At 34.0% G+C, this 14,891-nt stretch overlaps 2 protein-coding genes across 5 annotated transcripts; both read left to right on the top strand.

The window, feature by feature from the left end:
• The first annotated feature begins 93 nt into the window (after window positions 1–93).
• LOC149733404 (uncharacterized) lies at window positions 94–5,776 on the top strand. Of its 3 annotated transcripts, none has more exons than XM_089880940.1 (10): window positions 94–228; window positions 545–684; window positions 882–1,013; window positions 1,465–1,595; window positions 1,989–2,127; window positions 2,497–2,553; window positions 2,923–2,973; window positions 4,285–4,356; window positions 4,492–4,563; window positions 4,834–5,776. In XM_089880940.1, exons 2-10 carry the CDS (start codon window positions 552–554, stop codon window positions 5,421–5,423), a joined length of 1,377 nt encoding a protein of 458 aa, XP_089737066.1. In that variant the 5' UTR covers window positions 94–228; window positions 545–551; the 3' UTR covers window positions 5,424–5,776. The 3 variants fall into 3 exon arrangements, with proteins under 3 accessions (XP_089737066.1, XP_089737065.1, XP_089737067.1); XM_089880939.1 differs by having other exon boundaries at window positions 100–228; window positions 542–684; XM_089880941.1 differs by having other exon boundaries at window positions 100–228; window positions 542–684; window positions 4,288–4,356.
• Window positions 5,777–6,974: 1,198 nt separating this feature from the next.
• On the top strand, window positions 6,975–13,302 carry LOC149733405 (uncharacterized). Of its 2 annotated transcripts, XM_089880944.1 has the most exons (9): window positions 6,975–7,334; window positions 7,817–7,954; window positions 8,880–9,007; window positions 10,065–10,209; window positions 10,462–10,506; window positions 10,864–10,938; window positions 11,421–11,570; window positions 12,094–12,328; window positions 12,905–13,302. In XM_089880944.1, exons 1-9 carry the CDS (start codon window positions 7,187–7,189, stop codon window positions 13,182–13,184), a joined length of 1,344 nt encoding a protein of 447 aa, XP_089737070.1. In that variant the 5' UTR covers window positions 6,975–7,186; the 3' UTR covers window positions 13,185–13,302. The 2 variants fall into 2 exon arrangements, with proteins under 2 accessions (XP_089737070.1, XP_089737071.1); XM_089880945.1 differs by lacking the exon at window positions 10,864–10,938.
• Window positions 13,303–14,891: the final 1,589 nt, after the last annotated feature.

Below are 14,891 nucleotides of genomic sequence, written 5' to 3' on the forward strand. Positions count from 1 at the left end.
ATTTAAAATATGTTGTTTTCCTTTGCTTGTAATGTGGTTGTACTTTTATTTTTGTATTTGTTGTTTGTTTTGTCTTTGTTTGTCATTTGTTTTAATTTTAATATTGCTTTGCTCAATAACATGGTTTCTTTTTCAGATAATAATCTTATTTGTAGCTTTTTGTTAATTTTTACTAACTTTGGGTAAAATAATGAAAAATTTGTTGAGTGGGATCTACCAGCAATGAAAGTAAGTGCAAAACAGAACGATAGTTTCTTTAAAATTTAAACTTTTAATTTGGTAAGCCTTTCTAAACTGCAATACATTTACAAATATATTTTGGAAAGGAAACCAGTTATTTACTTTAGTTGTAACACATTATGGCAGCTGTAAGATGGTTGCTCTTGTTTGTATGCTGTTGGTCTACAATAACTTACATAACTTAAAAACTGCTTTCTATTGCATGAAGCTTTTAAATTAATTTGCTCCTTTTTTGGTTTCATTTGTACAACCAAATTAAATTATGATTATCTTTTTAACCATTTTTATATGTTGTAATTAGTAGTTAGGGAATGAATTGGTATCTAGTATTTGGATGGATTCTATGTATATGTGAGGCAAAAAATCTAATTGTAAGTTGTATTGATGAAACAACTATTGTTGATGGTGTAAAGAACCAAACCAGAAACTTGTGCATTGCAAAAGGTAAGCTGATACAAAATGTTAACTTTTTATCCTGTAGAAGCTACAAACTATATTATTTAAGCATTGTTCAAGGATAGTAAACCCGGTGCAGTCATTTTTTTATGAAAAAGGTCCTGCAATGAAAAACGTTAGCTGATTTGGCATAAAGGCATGTTTCTCTACATCTTATTTATCCATTTCCTCTAATTTATTTTTAGACATCAGGAGTTTTCAGGAATACTGGTCAAACGAAAATGAAACCCCGGCTGTTGCTCCAGCTTTTATGGAAAATGTTTCAATGAAGATTATTAACGATAACATCGAACTTACGTTAACATGGGAACAAAGAGGTTAAATCATTTATTCAGAGATTTTACTGCTAAGTTATATCATGAGGAACATTACCATTTTAACAGTATATACCTGGTCTGAGCCTCTCAAATCTTTTTTGAGTTTTAAAACAAGTCTGTGTCATACCTACACTAGACACACATTCTGTTTAGGAACCTTATGTCCAATGTTTAATTGTAACATACACAAAGGTGTATTACACTGCTGTTGCAAGTGAAGTTCATTCATTTACCATGTTGACTGTCAAGGTATTGCATAGACACAACTACTGTACTTAGAGTTCTATTATTAATGACGATAATTTTGCACCATACCTACAAACAATATTAGAATCCTAGGCTTTGTACCAAAATGTATAATGAACACAATTAGAATATTCCATTAAAGGATTTCTGTAATATCTTTTTAAATTTGTTCTTAAATTTGGTGTTTCTTGTTATTCTTTTCTAGTTAAAGATTTCTTACACACAACTGGTTACTTATTGGAAGCATCTTCTTGTTGCTATGATGGTCCTTCTATATTAACCTATTTTGATGCCAGTGCTGTTAAGTTAACTGCACGACAATATTCACTAAATCAGGTGGAATTTTTATGATGCCTTGAAAACTGTTGACACAATGGTTATATCGCTTGTTTTTGAAACAAAATACTATACAATAGCATTTTAACATTGAGAAGCAAACACCTTTTTATAACAACCATTATAGAGGCCCCTAAGTTGTTTGTCCCCCCTTCCCACGTCTGTGTGGTTCGCATGGTCTATGATACACCACTGAAACTCTGCTTAATGCTGCTACCATTTTGGAAGTGTGTGTTCTTATGCAATACCCTAATTGCCCCTAACCAATAAAGGTTTTTAAAAGTTGCATGTATTATACAAAGTGTCTGAAAGACCACTCACATATTATAACGCCCTATATGTGTTTATTTAACTTTAATTTACAATATATGTAACCAAACATTCCTATGACAGAGCATTACTTTTCATCATGACTTCACAAGAACTAACCTAATTCAGTTAGGTGACATATTTACATTCACTTTGGTTGCCATGCCCACATACAAAAAAAAGACGGAGAAAGTTTGTGATATAATTACTGTCAAAATTGCAGGTTTCTTGTTTGTTAAATATTTATCTAAAAGTATTCTTTTAACTTTCTTTAAAGCTCCAGGTGTTGATGAGTAAATTTAATACTCGACTTCGTTCTTTATGATTGTAATGTGCTTGGGGAAAAAACAGTTGCAATAACTGGTCAAACAAAATAGTTAATGACAGTATGACACTAATAGTTTGTAATTTGGCATTTAGAAAACGCTTACATAAAGGTAAATGGGTCACCATGTATGCTGTGGAATAACCAATTAGGTCACCCTTCTTTTACGTTTGGAGATTTTTTATTTGGTTTCCTAAGAGGGAATGAATAAATAATAATGATAATATGTGAATGTATTAGTTGTAATACCAAAATAATTTTTTACAGATACATTTGGGAATAATAACCTTGTTGCTGTCCATGAAGAATGTTCATTGGATGACGGTATAATATGTTATAATGTTTTATTTAAGGGTGACTTCATGAAGTAGATTATGAATGATTTTGTTTGGTAATCTACATTCATATCGGTTAAGAGGCAATTCTGTTTAATAATACTGTATGTGGTCGGCTGGTCACAATTATTAGAATGTGTGTCGCATAACAACAATTGGTTAAATATATTGGTCACTCATGGGTTATCAAGGTTGTCAGCTACAAGAAAACACAATCAGTCACAAATTAAAAAACACAAGCGGGCAAAAGGTGTAAAAATACTTAATGTCTAAAGTTATGAAGTTGGCAATTTCTCACTTTGTCCAAACAAATAGGCTACATACATTAATTGATACATCATGATGGGTTTATTTTCAGATGATTTTGACACAGATGATGAGGATTATCCATCCTATGATTCGAATACAGGTATCTATTGTGAATGTGTCTACATTATACCATGCTAACATACACGCATAAAAATGTTTATATAGTTTATGTAGGAAGAAGTTTTCCTCACACTGTTAAAACACAACAGAGTTAGGAGGTTTGTGCCTTGTATTTAATTTCACCTTAACCCCAAAGAATTGGCTTCTGTTTTCAACTTAGCTGAATACATATATGTATATCAACAAGCTGAAAACATATATGTATATATGTTGGTTTATTTTACAATTACCTTCTTTTAATGCAGTGCCACATGATACAATCCTACCACAAACGTTTAATTGTTAGTAGTACGGTTATTTTTTAATGCAAGGTCCGAGTTTGGTCTTATTTAAAAAGAAATTTCTGTTGTTTACAGTAATAAAATATATATCAACGAATTTGAAAATTTCAAGCAATTTTATGTGTTTAAGTTTATTTTGGCATATTTAAGTTTCACTCAAAGTTTGGTACCAAGTTTTTTGCATTTTTAATGCGAACCAAACTTGCAAATTGATAATAGCAGAGCTGTTTTTACCATAAAAAACTATTTTAGGATAGGTATTTTGTACAAATCAATGAAATAAGCACATTGCGCTTTATCTTAAAAGTTTCTTTAAAGTGACAATTTTTATATATTTTATGTGAAGAGAAGAGTTATAGTGTGATAAAAACAAAACACATTTTGTCTCATTTAAAAAACCTGCCCACAAGTTACTAACCTCACTAAACTCAAAAATTTTTGTTCACCCAGCAACAAAGTGAGTAGTTTAAACTTGACGTATCAACAATTGTTGTAATTGTTTTTCATTTTAATGCGGATACCAAATTATACATTAAAACGAAGGCTTTCAGATACTGATAAAGTTTACAATAAAATACATTTTAATATCTCTGTTTGTTATCTCTGTTTGTTTCTGAAATATTTAATAGGCAGGATTTATTATGACATCATTAGTTCTATGATAAAGTTATTAAAAAAGAATAAAAGTATTTTTAAAATTAATTTTATTCTGCGCAAACTACCTAAACAAAGTTTTGGTGCAGCTGCTATGCTTTGCTTGCAAAACTTAATTAAGTAAGACCTGGTCAAAAGTTAAAAAAATTGAAAAATGAATTTAAATTTAAAAGTTCTAGCAGTTAAAGGGTTAAAACTATGTCATGTTGTTTTCCATCTATAGTACAACATCCTATTCATGCCATATGTTCAATACCTTTCTCCTATGCCAACACGACAAACACATACAATAATAAATTCTTTATGTACATAGTGGGGTAAGATACAATAAATATTGATGTTTATCTTTTTTCCAGAAGAGCCGCCAACCTTCGCAATATATAAAAGTTTAATCGTTGTTTCCGTCACAGCTTCAATCATCACACTCGGTATCTCCATTTTATTTTCAACTTTATTTTGTTGTTTTATGTCTCATCTACAACTTTAAAACTTATTTGTTTGAATGTTTATCTATTGTGGTCAATAGAAAGTACTTTTAATAACACACTGTATATAAATTAAAGGTTTTCTTGTTGGCATGATGTATGTTAGACACACTGGCATTTTACCTCCATTTTTACGAAAAAAGGAAAAGGGTAAATACCATATACATGTTTTTATTACAGTGGTTTTCTAGATTTATTATGGTTCAATGCATACTTAGGTCCTCTAGTTTTGTTTTTAGAATAAAATTTTACAATTATATGCTGAAACTTTTGTAGTAAATTACTGTTAATTGGTAAAAGTTTTGGGACACTTGAGTTTGTTAACAACACGCAAATCAAGCAGGTTGAATAACTGGTTAAAAGTTTTCGAAACTGTTTTAATAAGAATATTTCCTTATGATAAAAAACACTTCATTTCAGTTTCTGCCACGCAAACATTATTTCTGTTAAGTTCTATGGAAACAAATCAACTATACAAGGAAGTTTCAAATGTGATTGTGTCAATATTTAATAAAAACGACACAAAATTCAACTTAAGATGTTCAACAAGCATGGGGTGTGAATATAGTTGGTTTAAAGAGCAGGTTGATCAATGTCAGCACATTGTGTTGATTTGCACTCCATGTTGTTCTGAGTATTCTTTATTTCAAAAACTGGATTCTTTTTATGCTGGTGTGGAATATGCCATCAAGCAAGGAAAGTTTCACCCAGCTTACCAAGACAAACAAGTTTCTGTGGTCTACTTCAATCAAGAATCGAAGTTTTATTTCCCAGAACTGCTAAACGTTTGCAAAGTGAAGTGGTTTAATCTTGCGCTGGAAATACAAGCTTTTATTAGTCATGTTTCTCCAACTGCTGCAGCAAGTAGCAACGTGGAAAACAACATTCAACAGATATTGGGAAGAATCTCGCATGAAACACTCGTTAATATGCCAGGGTTGGCTTTGAAAAGCTCAACAGAAAATTCCCCTGCAGACAGTTTACAAACTGAAAAAGAATCACTTTTATAAAAGGAAGAAAACTTCTTTAAGTTGCCAACTATTGCTTGCTTCTGTAATTCAGTGGATTTTTTCAGCAGGGTAAGAAAAATTTCTATGCAATGTCATCATGTTTGTTTAATTACTTATGTTGTTGCCTCACTGTTTAATTTTTTCTGAGGCACCTGACATCACACTTTATTATTAAGCACTTGTACATACTAATTGTAGTTCACTTTTGTACTGACACTTAATTTGTCATTAATCTTTATGTTAATGTTGTTCGTACTGTCATTTCTATTGCAATGTACTGTGTTTAATGATGTTGATACTAGTTTAATTGTTTGCAAATTTATCACCTTCATAATTTGAGTTTTGTTGCAATATCCATTGTGTGTTCGGCTTCATCTGTAACGAATGAAGGAAGGCCAAATCAATTTATACCTATTAGGTTAGCGTTAGATTGTTTAGTAGGTATTTAAAGAATATGTACTTCCCACAAATCAAATGTTGGGCAGATTCAGACATGCATGCAGTGAATGGTGTACCATTGTCATGGAGATGATGTTGAATCTTCTACAACGCACGTCAAAAAGATCAATTGGGTAAGTTATTCACCTGTCTGTCTGTAAAATATTAAAAATTAATTGGGAATTGGCGCCGTGGTATAGTGGTTAGCGCGCCTCAGTGTAACATTTTGGGCGATTTTTTTACAACCAATATTGGGGTTTTGGGCTGGAGCAATTGTGAATGTAAATTACTTTATTCTCGTGTGGTCGGGAAACGCGGCTGTTCATTTACCTCGTGCTAGCGTACGAGTTACCATGCATGGTACTTTGTGGGTGACTTTTTTTGTGTTTTTTTATGCATGGCTGGTAATTTGGAGAACCCATTAGAGACCACTAAGTTGAATCAATTGCCGTTAAGTGTCTTACCCAAGGACACATACGCCCACAATGGTAGCAGCGACGAGACTTGAACCCATTACCTATAGACTCTAGAGGCAGGCGCGCTAACAACTTTGCAACCCGGACAATTGTCGTTCAGTGTTTCGCAAAAGAATATATAGGCCTACACGTTTGCAGCGTCGAACCCGTATTCCCTGTTCTAGAGGTAAACCACTGCGTCAACGCGCCAAATGTTAAATTTAATTTGCGACTGTTTGCTCCCTAGTCATCTATGACTACCTCATCACACTATACGATGATCAAAACAAGTCGAGGGGCAAATCCGTCACTTTGAATTAGTTTGTTAGGCGGTTAGAGATGCCTTTGTCTGAACTGTGTTAAAGTATGCACAACCTCGGCCTTTTGTGCTAGAAGCGAACAGTTAGCTCTAACAACAAAAGACCATTTAAAGACTTTTTAGGAAATTCAAAACAGGCGAGCGTCTAATGTAATTGACTTTCTTTAAGGTATTGAAGTTTCTTTAAGGTATCAGTGTATACACTTCATTAACAATCATCTGTGGTCACTAAACTAAACGTGGTCACTCAAATTTTGCTTAGTCAGTTTTTACCAGTTGAACTCGCCGTGATTCTTATCTACGAGGTCTTGTTGGACGTTCGTTTAACAAAAGAAAACAACAAAAGACACCGATGTAATCTGATAGTAAAGAAAGAAACGCCAGTACAGGTCAGCGCAGATGTTTCGTGGCCGTCTTCAAATATTTGTTTATTTGCTGTCGATAAAGCACCAGATAAACTAAGAATTTTGGAAAAAGTAGCATGTCTCCTTCGCTTGGGAAAACGACGGCGGAATTTTCATTTCGGACACTTATTTAAAGCTTCAATAAAAATGAAGGCATTGTACGAAGTAGTTGCACTCAGTATTCTGTTTTGTTTGGTCTGTATAGAAGCCGCTAAGGATTTATACTTGTCTTGTAACGATGCGTGTTTCGATAAATTGAAACCACAAAGTGGACTTCAGATGTGCAACGTCACCAGTAAGTGAAATTTTACTTGAAGTTTTCAATAAGTGACCTTAAATGCTGGGTGCGTATAACCGTTTGAAGATTTCAGGAAAACGTATATGGTCTGCATGAATTATCAAATAGTTAAAGGCGTGCAACAAAGAGTGTTAACTGCAAAATTTGAGTTTTGCAGGTACTTACTTTCGATTTGATAACTATATAGTACATTGTTGTCTATTCTATATGTAAGGGAACTCATAGACGTGCAACATATTAGACTACATGTATATATAGTAGGACGGGGGAAGAAGGGACAACTTTACCACATAATATGCAAATATTCTGATCGTGTTTTAAACTATTAAATACGATGTATGGATCTCGCGAGAATACGGATTTATAATTCTTTAAATGTTCTTTGTTTGCTACCAAATCGGACGAGAAAACAGAATGAAAAGGTGTCTCATCTTTCCCCACTCTACTATATTATATGTGAAACTTTCCTCTATGTTAAGGCGGGTATCCTGACGATAATCGACCAGATTCTGTACCAATGCCAAAAGCTTACTGGAAAAAGAATTGCTCTTGGTACATAGCGACATTGGCGAATGACGATCGAGTTATTGCTTTGAACTTATCTTGGAAAGAACCAGGTAATTACCATGGTTTTACTTGTTTCTTAATTTACTATGCTTCATTGGGTTCGAATTAAGATTTGCGATTTAAACCTTGGTGCATGTCGCGGTTTTTGTATAGCACTGTGAGGTAAGATGGTTCACATTTAGCACATAATATCAAAACATGTTTTAAACAACCAACAACGACCTATGAGAGTCGTAAGCTTACGGTTTTATATTTCATTGAATGTTTTTGTTTACTACCAAAGAGGTCGAGAAAATATAATAAAAACCCTATTTATATAAAACTCTAAAAAAATCTTCTCCCATCCTACTAAATACAACTCTGTCAACTACACTTGGGCAGTTCTCTATACTGGATCTTGCCTTCTGGTACTGATTATTAGATTGTATATACATTTACTGGACTTAGCTCACACAATATAACACATCCTGTTCAGTAATCACGTGACTGTAGGGACAACTGTGTTGTTGTGGTCTTACAAAATAATTTGCGTAAATAAGAAACAACGTTTTCTAACTCCTTAAAAAATAAGCAACATGATGGAAATATCTACAGCAAGGATTCTACTCTGTATTTACTTTCTGAGCATCAAATCAAACAGTTGTTTTGTGCTTTAAAATAAACTGAGGCGTTATAAAGATTCGACAGCAGACGTTACCCATCAGAAACGGCCATTACGTCAATATTTATGTATAGTAAAGTTCTCCTGTGGGATCTCGTTTATAAAGAATAAAATAAATAAAACAAGAAGTTGTAACTTGTTGCGGGCCAGATGTCGGGTGGAAAAAATATAAACAAACCAAGACACAATTAAGTGAACGTAGTTTTGTTGTAAGAGTGGTTTACGATTACAATAAACCGAAATCACGTGTATGGGTAATATATTACAACTGAAATATTACAATAGTAGTTTAAATAAAACTAAACCTCATACAGGCCGTAGAATTGGACACAAATTTCACCGAGGTTACAGCGTTAACATTCTACCTGAAGCATCTATTGCTAACAGCAACTTCCTGTTCCAAATAAAGTACCACAAGAAAGATTTAAACAGGTTTTCCATGGTAAGCATAATACAAAGTACCAACTGTATAGTTTTTACCTATATGAAAGATATTAAATCTTCATGCAATAATAAGCAATGTGCCCTATATATGCGCTTAAGCGATAATTTTTCTTTTAATTATTGAATTTTTAAAACACCCTTTGCCCTCTTATTTATAAAGGGTTAATCAGATGTCGTTTGGTTGTTGTTGCTTATATTTCAGCACTTAACTTATCTGTTGCTGAACATACAGGCGTAACCGATTGAGCAGTTTATGATATATTACCTACTACCCTATTCAATACAAACTTATACTATACTAACAAAATGATTAAAAATTAACTGTAACTGCAAATAAAGAGGCTCTAACTGTATTAATTGTGTTCAAAAAAACAGAATTCTACTCATGAAACCAAAATAATAGATTATAAAGGGCATTATTCGCGGCAATATGCCTCTTATTTTCTAAGTAGTGAAGTATATTCCTAGGCCGTGTATTAAGTAGGGCGTAGGCCGTAGGCCGTAATAGGTCATGGTATACCAGTGTTTTAGTTTTACCATGCTGTGACATATATACAACGTTCATTTAAATATAGCTTTTACGAATTTGTCGATCATAAATCTAACAGCTCACCTATACAACTGGTTAAATCTACCAATATTTATTTAATCATAAATTATATAGGTTTTTAATTTGATTAACGCTGGCACAGTCCTGCTGTTATGTTTTAGATTTCCAATACACTTGCTGGCAACAACACTTTATATAAATGTAACTATATATTTTCGTACGAAAAATAATTTATGAACAAATGTAGCAGTCTGGGGAAGATGAGACACATATTCATTTTAACTTCTCCTCCCATTTGCTAGTAAATAAAGAACATTTAAAGAAATATATACCCGTACCCTGCTTACTCCCAGTATAGACCGTTGTTAATTGTTTGAAACTCGATCGGTAAATTTGGAAAATATGTACTAAAGGCGTCCCGTTTTCCCCTACCTTACTATACGATTGTTCTAACATTTACTAATATTTACGCATCGTTTATTCTTCCACATTTGTGTCATGGCAGGTGCACATGAATTACAAATGTTACGGACTTAACCCAGAGAACGAAATTACACCCGGAAAGAACTATTACATCATGCTACGTACACTTCCTATGCATAAGGACTACACGGAAACCTTATATGACAGATGTACAGTTTACATACCAGGTTTGTTTAATGGATGAAACGTAAAGATACAAAAACCAAAAGAGTATGAGTCCCCTACAACTCCTTGCCTTATCAGCTCTAAACGTTTAAGCCTTATTACCCCTGGCCACTATCACGTTAAACTGCTTATTTTTTTATTTTGAACCTTTACGTCTTTATGTATACTGTTGACATATTTGTTGAGTTCAATAATTTTTTAACTGCCTGTAAGTTTTAACGATTGATTTTCGATGTTTTACTTTTAATAATCAGATTGTGACGATAACGCGGATTTGGAAGACACAATCAACTGCAAAGGTATTTTACCAAAATAAAGTTTGTTCTGTCCTTGTCGATCATTTGCACGTTGTCTATTCTCCTTTGTGAATTAGTGCGCCAAGCGTCAGTAAGCTAAACGCTTGACAATAGTTTAAACTCGATGCTGCGACCACCGCCATGTGAGTCCTCTTAACGTTCATTCCTTCTACTTCATTTGAGATCTTCGTACTTAACGTTCATTCTTGTTGTAACTACAATGGGTTGCACACACTGTAACTGGTAAGCGGACACGAGGTGTATGAAATAGAACACTCATTATATACGCATACAGTATTTATGTGGTCTTCCAGATAGGCCAACGTCCTAGAGTTCTTAAAAAAGTGTTGCTATATGTAGGTGATGAGGAATATTATGAATATTACGAAGATGCTTTCTCAACAACCACAGTATACACGACGACAATAACCAAAAGTAAACAGCATATTTATTGTTCAATGGTAGGGTGGGGGGAGACGGGAAACATTTAGCACATAACATCTATGTGTTCTGGTCGCGTTTTAAACAATTAACAGCGGTCTATAGCAGTCGTGAGGATACAGTTTTATAATTCTTTGAATGTTCTTTGTTTACTACCAAATAGGACGCGAAAATAGAATGAAAAGTGTCCCATCTCCCCACCCACTATATTATGTGTATCATTGGTCCACTTGTGTAAAACCCCGACTTTAAAATCCTTTTTTTCACTTAAGGATGGTGCACACAGATTTCGGTTTTGTCATTTTTAGCTTACATGCATTTAAACGCAATAAAACGAATAATTGTGTAGAACAAGGATATCGGAAACTTGAAAAAAAAGATTGATAAATATTTTTGTATGTTTATTACATCTTACAAATCGTACAAAACAGCTATAATGACATCTTCATAGTTATTTCATATTTCAATCTTAATAGCCACATCGCCACCGATTGTCCATAGTTGTTGCGGCGGTGTATTCGTTGCTTCTACTATTGTTATCACAATGATGTTTTTCCTATTTGGGATGACGATCTATCTTTGCTTCGTGTTCTTTTGTCGAGCGGCATCTAAAGAAAACGAACCAGGTAAACTTTGCAATATATATGTCCGCGCCGTTGCACAGTTGGTGGGCCGCCTGCTGCCTCTAATCCAGAGGTTATAGGGTTCAGGGCACGTTGTTGCCAACGTATATGTGTCTTTGCTGGGCAAGACAGTTAACAGTAATTGCTCCAACCCAGTAGTCACTAATGGTTTGTTTAAGTTTAAACTTGGACGAAACTTGTCAGCCATGCATAAACAACGATCACTTATAGAGTTACAATAAGTGGCAACTCGGGCACGATGTAAAAACTCGTGTTAAAATGATGAAATTGCTTGAAAAGCAAGAATAATTCGATATTCATAAGTTTTGCGTTGATACATAATTACAATCCCAATAGAAAATGCTTTTAATTGAAATAACAGTAGGCTAGCATGCGCGAATATTACGGTTTACTGCTCACTCCTGCTGCTAGTGGCGAGAATACGTCTAGATAAGACGTTGGCAGTCATTACTATACAACTCATTGCTGGCATATTTATTAATACTTAAAACCAAACCATTTTTAGATAATAAGACCAAGACCGTGTTAATGGTAATGAGTTGCCATGACAACCAACCATCAAAAGTACAAGCGGCTGATCGGTTAGCTGATTGCCTCAACAGAGTTGGAATGGACGTCACGTTCAGTTTGTGGAAAATGACAGAAATAACTCCGATCGGAGCAAGTCGGTGGATATGTAATAATATTGCTTCGTATGATCATGTTGTCATCTTGTTTTCCAGTCATAAGCAAAGTAACAGGTAATGCACAAGTTGTATGTTGCGCGTTTTCACAACTGTCATAATTATATTGCTATTTAATCTCACTTCTGCTGTGCGGCGTCGTGGCAAACAATGTGGACGAAACGGTCACTTCCCAAACCGACCGGTCACTAAAACTGGGTTCTGCAAATAATCAGACATATTACACACAGAAAAAAACAATCACCCACAAAAGACACAAACTGTATGAAATAAAACACCCGTGTTAAAGAGTTTGACCTTGTCCGTCCAAGCGACGAGAAATAAGTCATTTTTTCACTCGTTTGTTAAGATCATTTTATTGTAATCGGAGACACAAATAACACGTGTAATGAATATTTACCGCGATACAACATACAGTAGGGTGGGGGAAGACGGGAAACCTTTAGAAAATAATATCCAAATATCCTGATCGTGTTTTTAACAATTAACAACGGTTTATGGGAGTCGTGAGGATACAGTTATATAATTTTTTGAATGTTCTTTGTTTACTACCCAATGGGACGAGAAAATAGACTGAAAAGGTGTCCCATCTTCCCCCACCCTACTATATAATAAATAATATATATTTTTCAGGGACTCCGATTTGACCGACAGCGACCTTTATCCAGTTGTTTATAACATGATACGGAATGGAAAGTTAAAAGATTTTTCGTTTGTTAGTTTAATGTCTTCTGAAAAGAAAATTTATTCATTTTTCGTTCAGCCTCGCCTCTATTTCATTCCGAACGAGTTTATAGGACTTGTTAGAAATATATCCAACAGGTTTAACAATCAGAGAATTCTAAGATCACACAAGATCTTGTTAAAGGCTTTGAAAGAAATTGAATACAGCAATCAGTTAATGGTGTTGTAAGCACTTCGTAAAATATTCAAAATGCGCTTATTTTGTTGTCGCTGTAATATAATTGACTTGCAATTATATTTTTTTGTAAAAATTCATTAATTTTCAAAATATAAGTGTTCTCTCCGCACTTGTTGTTTTTTTAAGTAGATGTGACAAACTTATAGAATATCACTCGTGTGCAAAATCTAGTCAGAATAAGTAACGCCGAATGCAGCAATCAGTTATTTAATTACTCATCGCTTCAATAAATAAATGATACATTTGAAATATAAACAAATTAGTGGAAAGCAATTTTATGGAGGTTTACGTTTAATTATAAATTTTAAACTATCTACAACATTTATGGTGAACAAAAACGGATTTTATCAAACTCTGAGCCCGGCCGTTTTGTATGTAAATTGGAATCCAAGCATGATATAGTACTGGGAGTAAGATAGGACATTTTTAGCACATACTATTCAAATATCCTGATCATATATTAAATAATTAATAACGGTGTATGTAGTAAGGCAACGGTTTCGTAATGGTTTGAATATTCTTTGTTTACTACCAAATGGGACGGAAAAATATAATGAAAAAGTGTCCTATATTGCTTAAAATATTTATGAATCACATCGATACTTGTAAAACTACATAATTAAAACCTTGTACGCGTTTTTGTAAGCACATACAACTTTATGGGTGTTTGTTTTTATGTTTACCTGTTTGTGCAATCTCGTTTTGACATAATCCACAAATAGCATAGAAGCATTTTAAACCTCATACACGACTTCCATGAACGGATGTTTCATTGTTTAAAACAGTGTTTTTCAACCTTTTTAGCTTACGGACCAGTAAAATTTCGAAACAAATTTTGCCGACCGGTGGCCTTTCAAAAATCAATCCAAAATATAATTACGTCCGAAATAGACCACGGACTCTATGTTACGTCACAGTGCTGCAAATTACGGAACTGGCGAAGTTCTAAATCAGTTTAAAATTTTATGTTTTATTTCTTTAATCAATGTACAAGACTTAAAAATCTTGCGTTTTGCAATTGAGACATACAATTGCAATATATTTGGCAGGAAAGTTGACGCGGACCGGCAGTTGAGAACCACTAGCTTAAAACACGATCGGTATATTTATATTGTGCTAAAAATGTCCCATCTTACCCCGCAGTACAGTATTTATAGGCTATACCATTTCGAAACTCGATAGTATTTTGACAAATACCGTCCGGGGCCGTGGCGTAGTGGTTAGCGCGCCTGCTTGTAACCATTAGGTAATGGGTTCAAGGCTCGTCGCTGCTACCATTGTGGGCGTATGTGTCCTTGGGCAAGACACTTAACGACAATTGCTTCAACCCAGTGGTCACTAATGGGTTGTCCAAATTTTCAGCCATACATAAAAAAATAAAAAAATACAAAAAAAATAATCACCCACAAAGTAAAATACATGGCAACTCGTAAGCTGGCACGAGGTGTTAAACCCGTGTGATAACGACTGTCGTTTTCCAGCCACGCGAGGATAAAGTAAGTTACATTCATTCATTCATTCATTCATTCAAATATGTTGAACCAGAGTATGCTAATTAGGGATGTTTTAAGTGTACTGTGGTTGAATTTGTGTGCCATTGTAGAACAAAAACTTTTATCGACAGAGTTTACTATCTAAGACCATGACGTAATTCTACCTTATTACATGCAAATATTGGTTCGTGTGGCGCCAAAGAGC

This window comes from Ciona robusta, chromosome 7 (assembly GCF_009617815.1).
Source record: "Ciona robusta chromosome 7, ASM961781v2".
NCBI lineage: Eukaryota > Metazoa > Chordata > Ascidiacea > Phlebobranchia > Cionidae > Ciona > Ciona robusta.

Coding starts and splice junctions, on each gene's coding strand:
- LOC149733404 (XM_089880940.1), top strand. CDS start 552: ATGAATTGGTATCTAGTATTTGGATGGATTCTATGTATATGTGAGGCA. Junction 4,357..4,491: donor AGCTTCAATCATCACACTCG/GTATCTCCATTT, acceptor TATAAATTAAAG/GTTTTCTTGTTGGCATGATG. Junction 4,564..4,833: donor TTTACGAAAAAAGGAAAAGG/GTAAATACCATA, acceptor ACTTCATTTCAG/TTTCTGCCACGCAAACATTA.
- LOC149733405 (XM_089880944.1), top strand. CDS start 7,187: ATGAAGGCATTGTACGAAGTAGTTGCACTCAGTATTCTGTTTTGTTTG. Junction 10,210..10,461: donor ATGTACAGTTTACATACCAG/GTTTGTTTAATG, acceptor TTTAATAATCAG/ATTGTGACGATAACGCGGAT. Junction 12,329..12,904: donor AGTCATAAGCAAAGTAACAG/GTAATGCACAAG, acceptor TATATTTTTCAG/GGACTCCGATTTGACCGACA.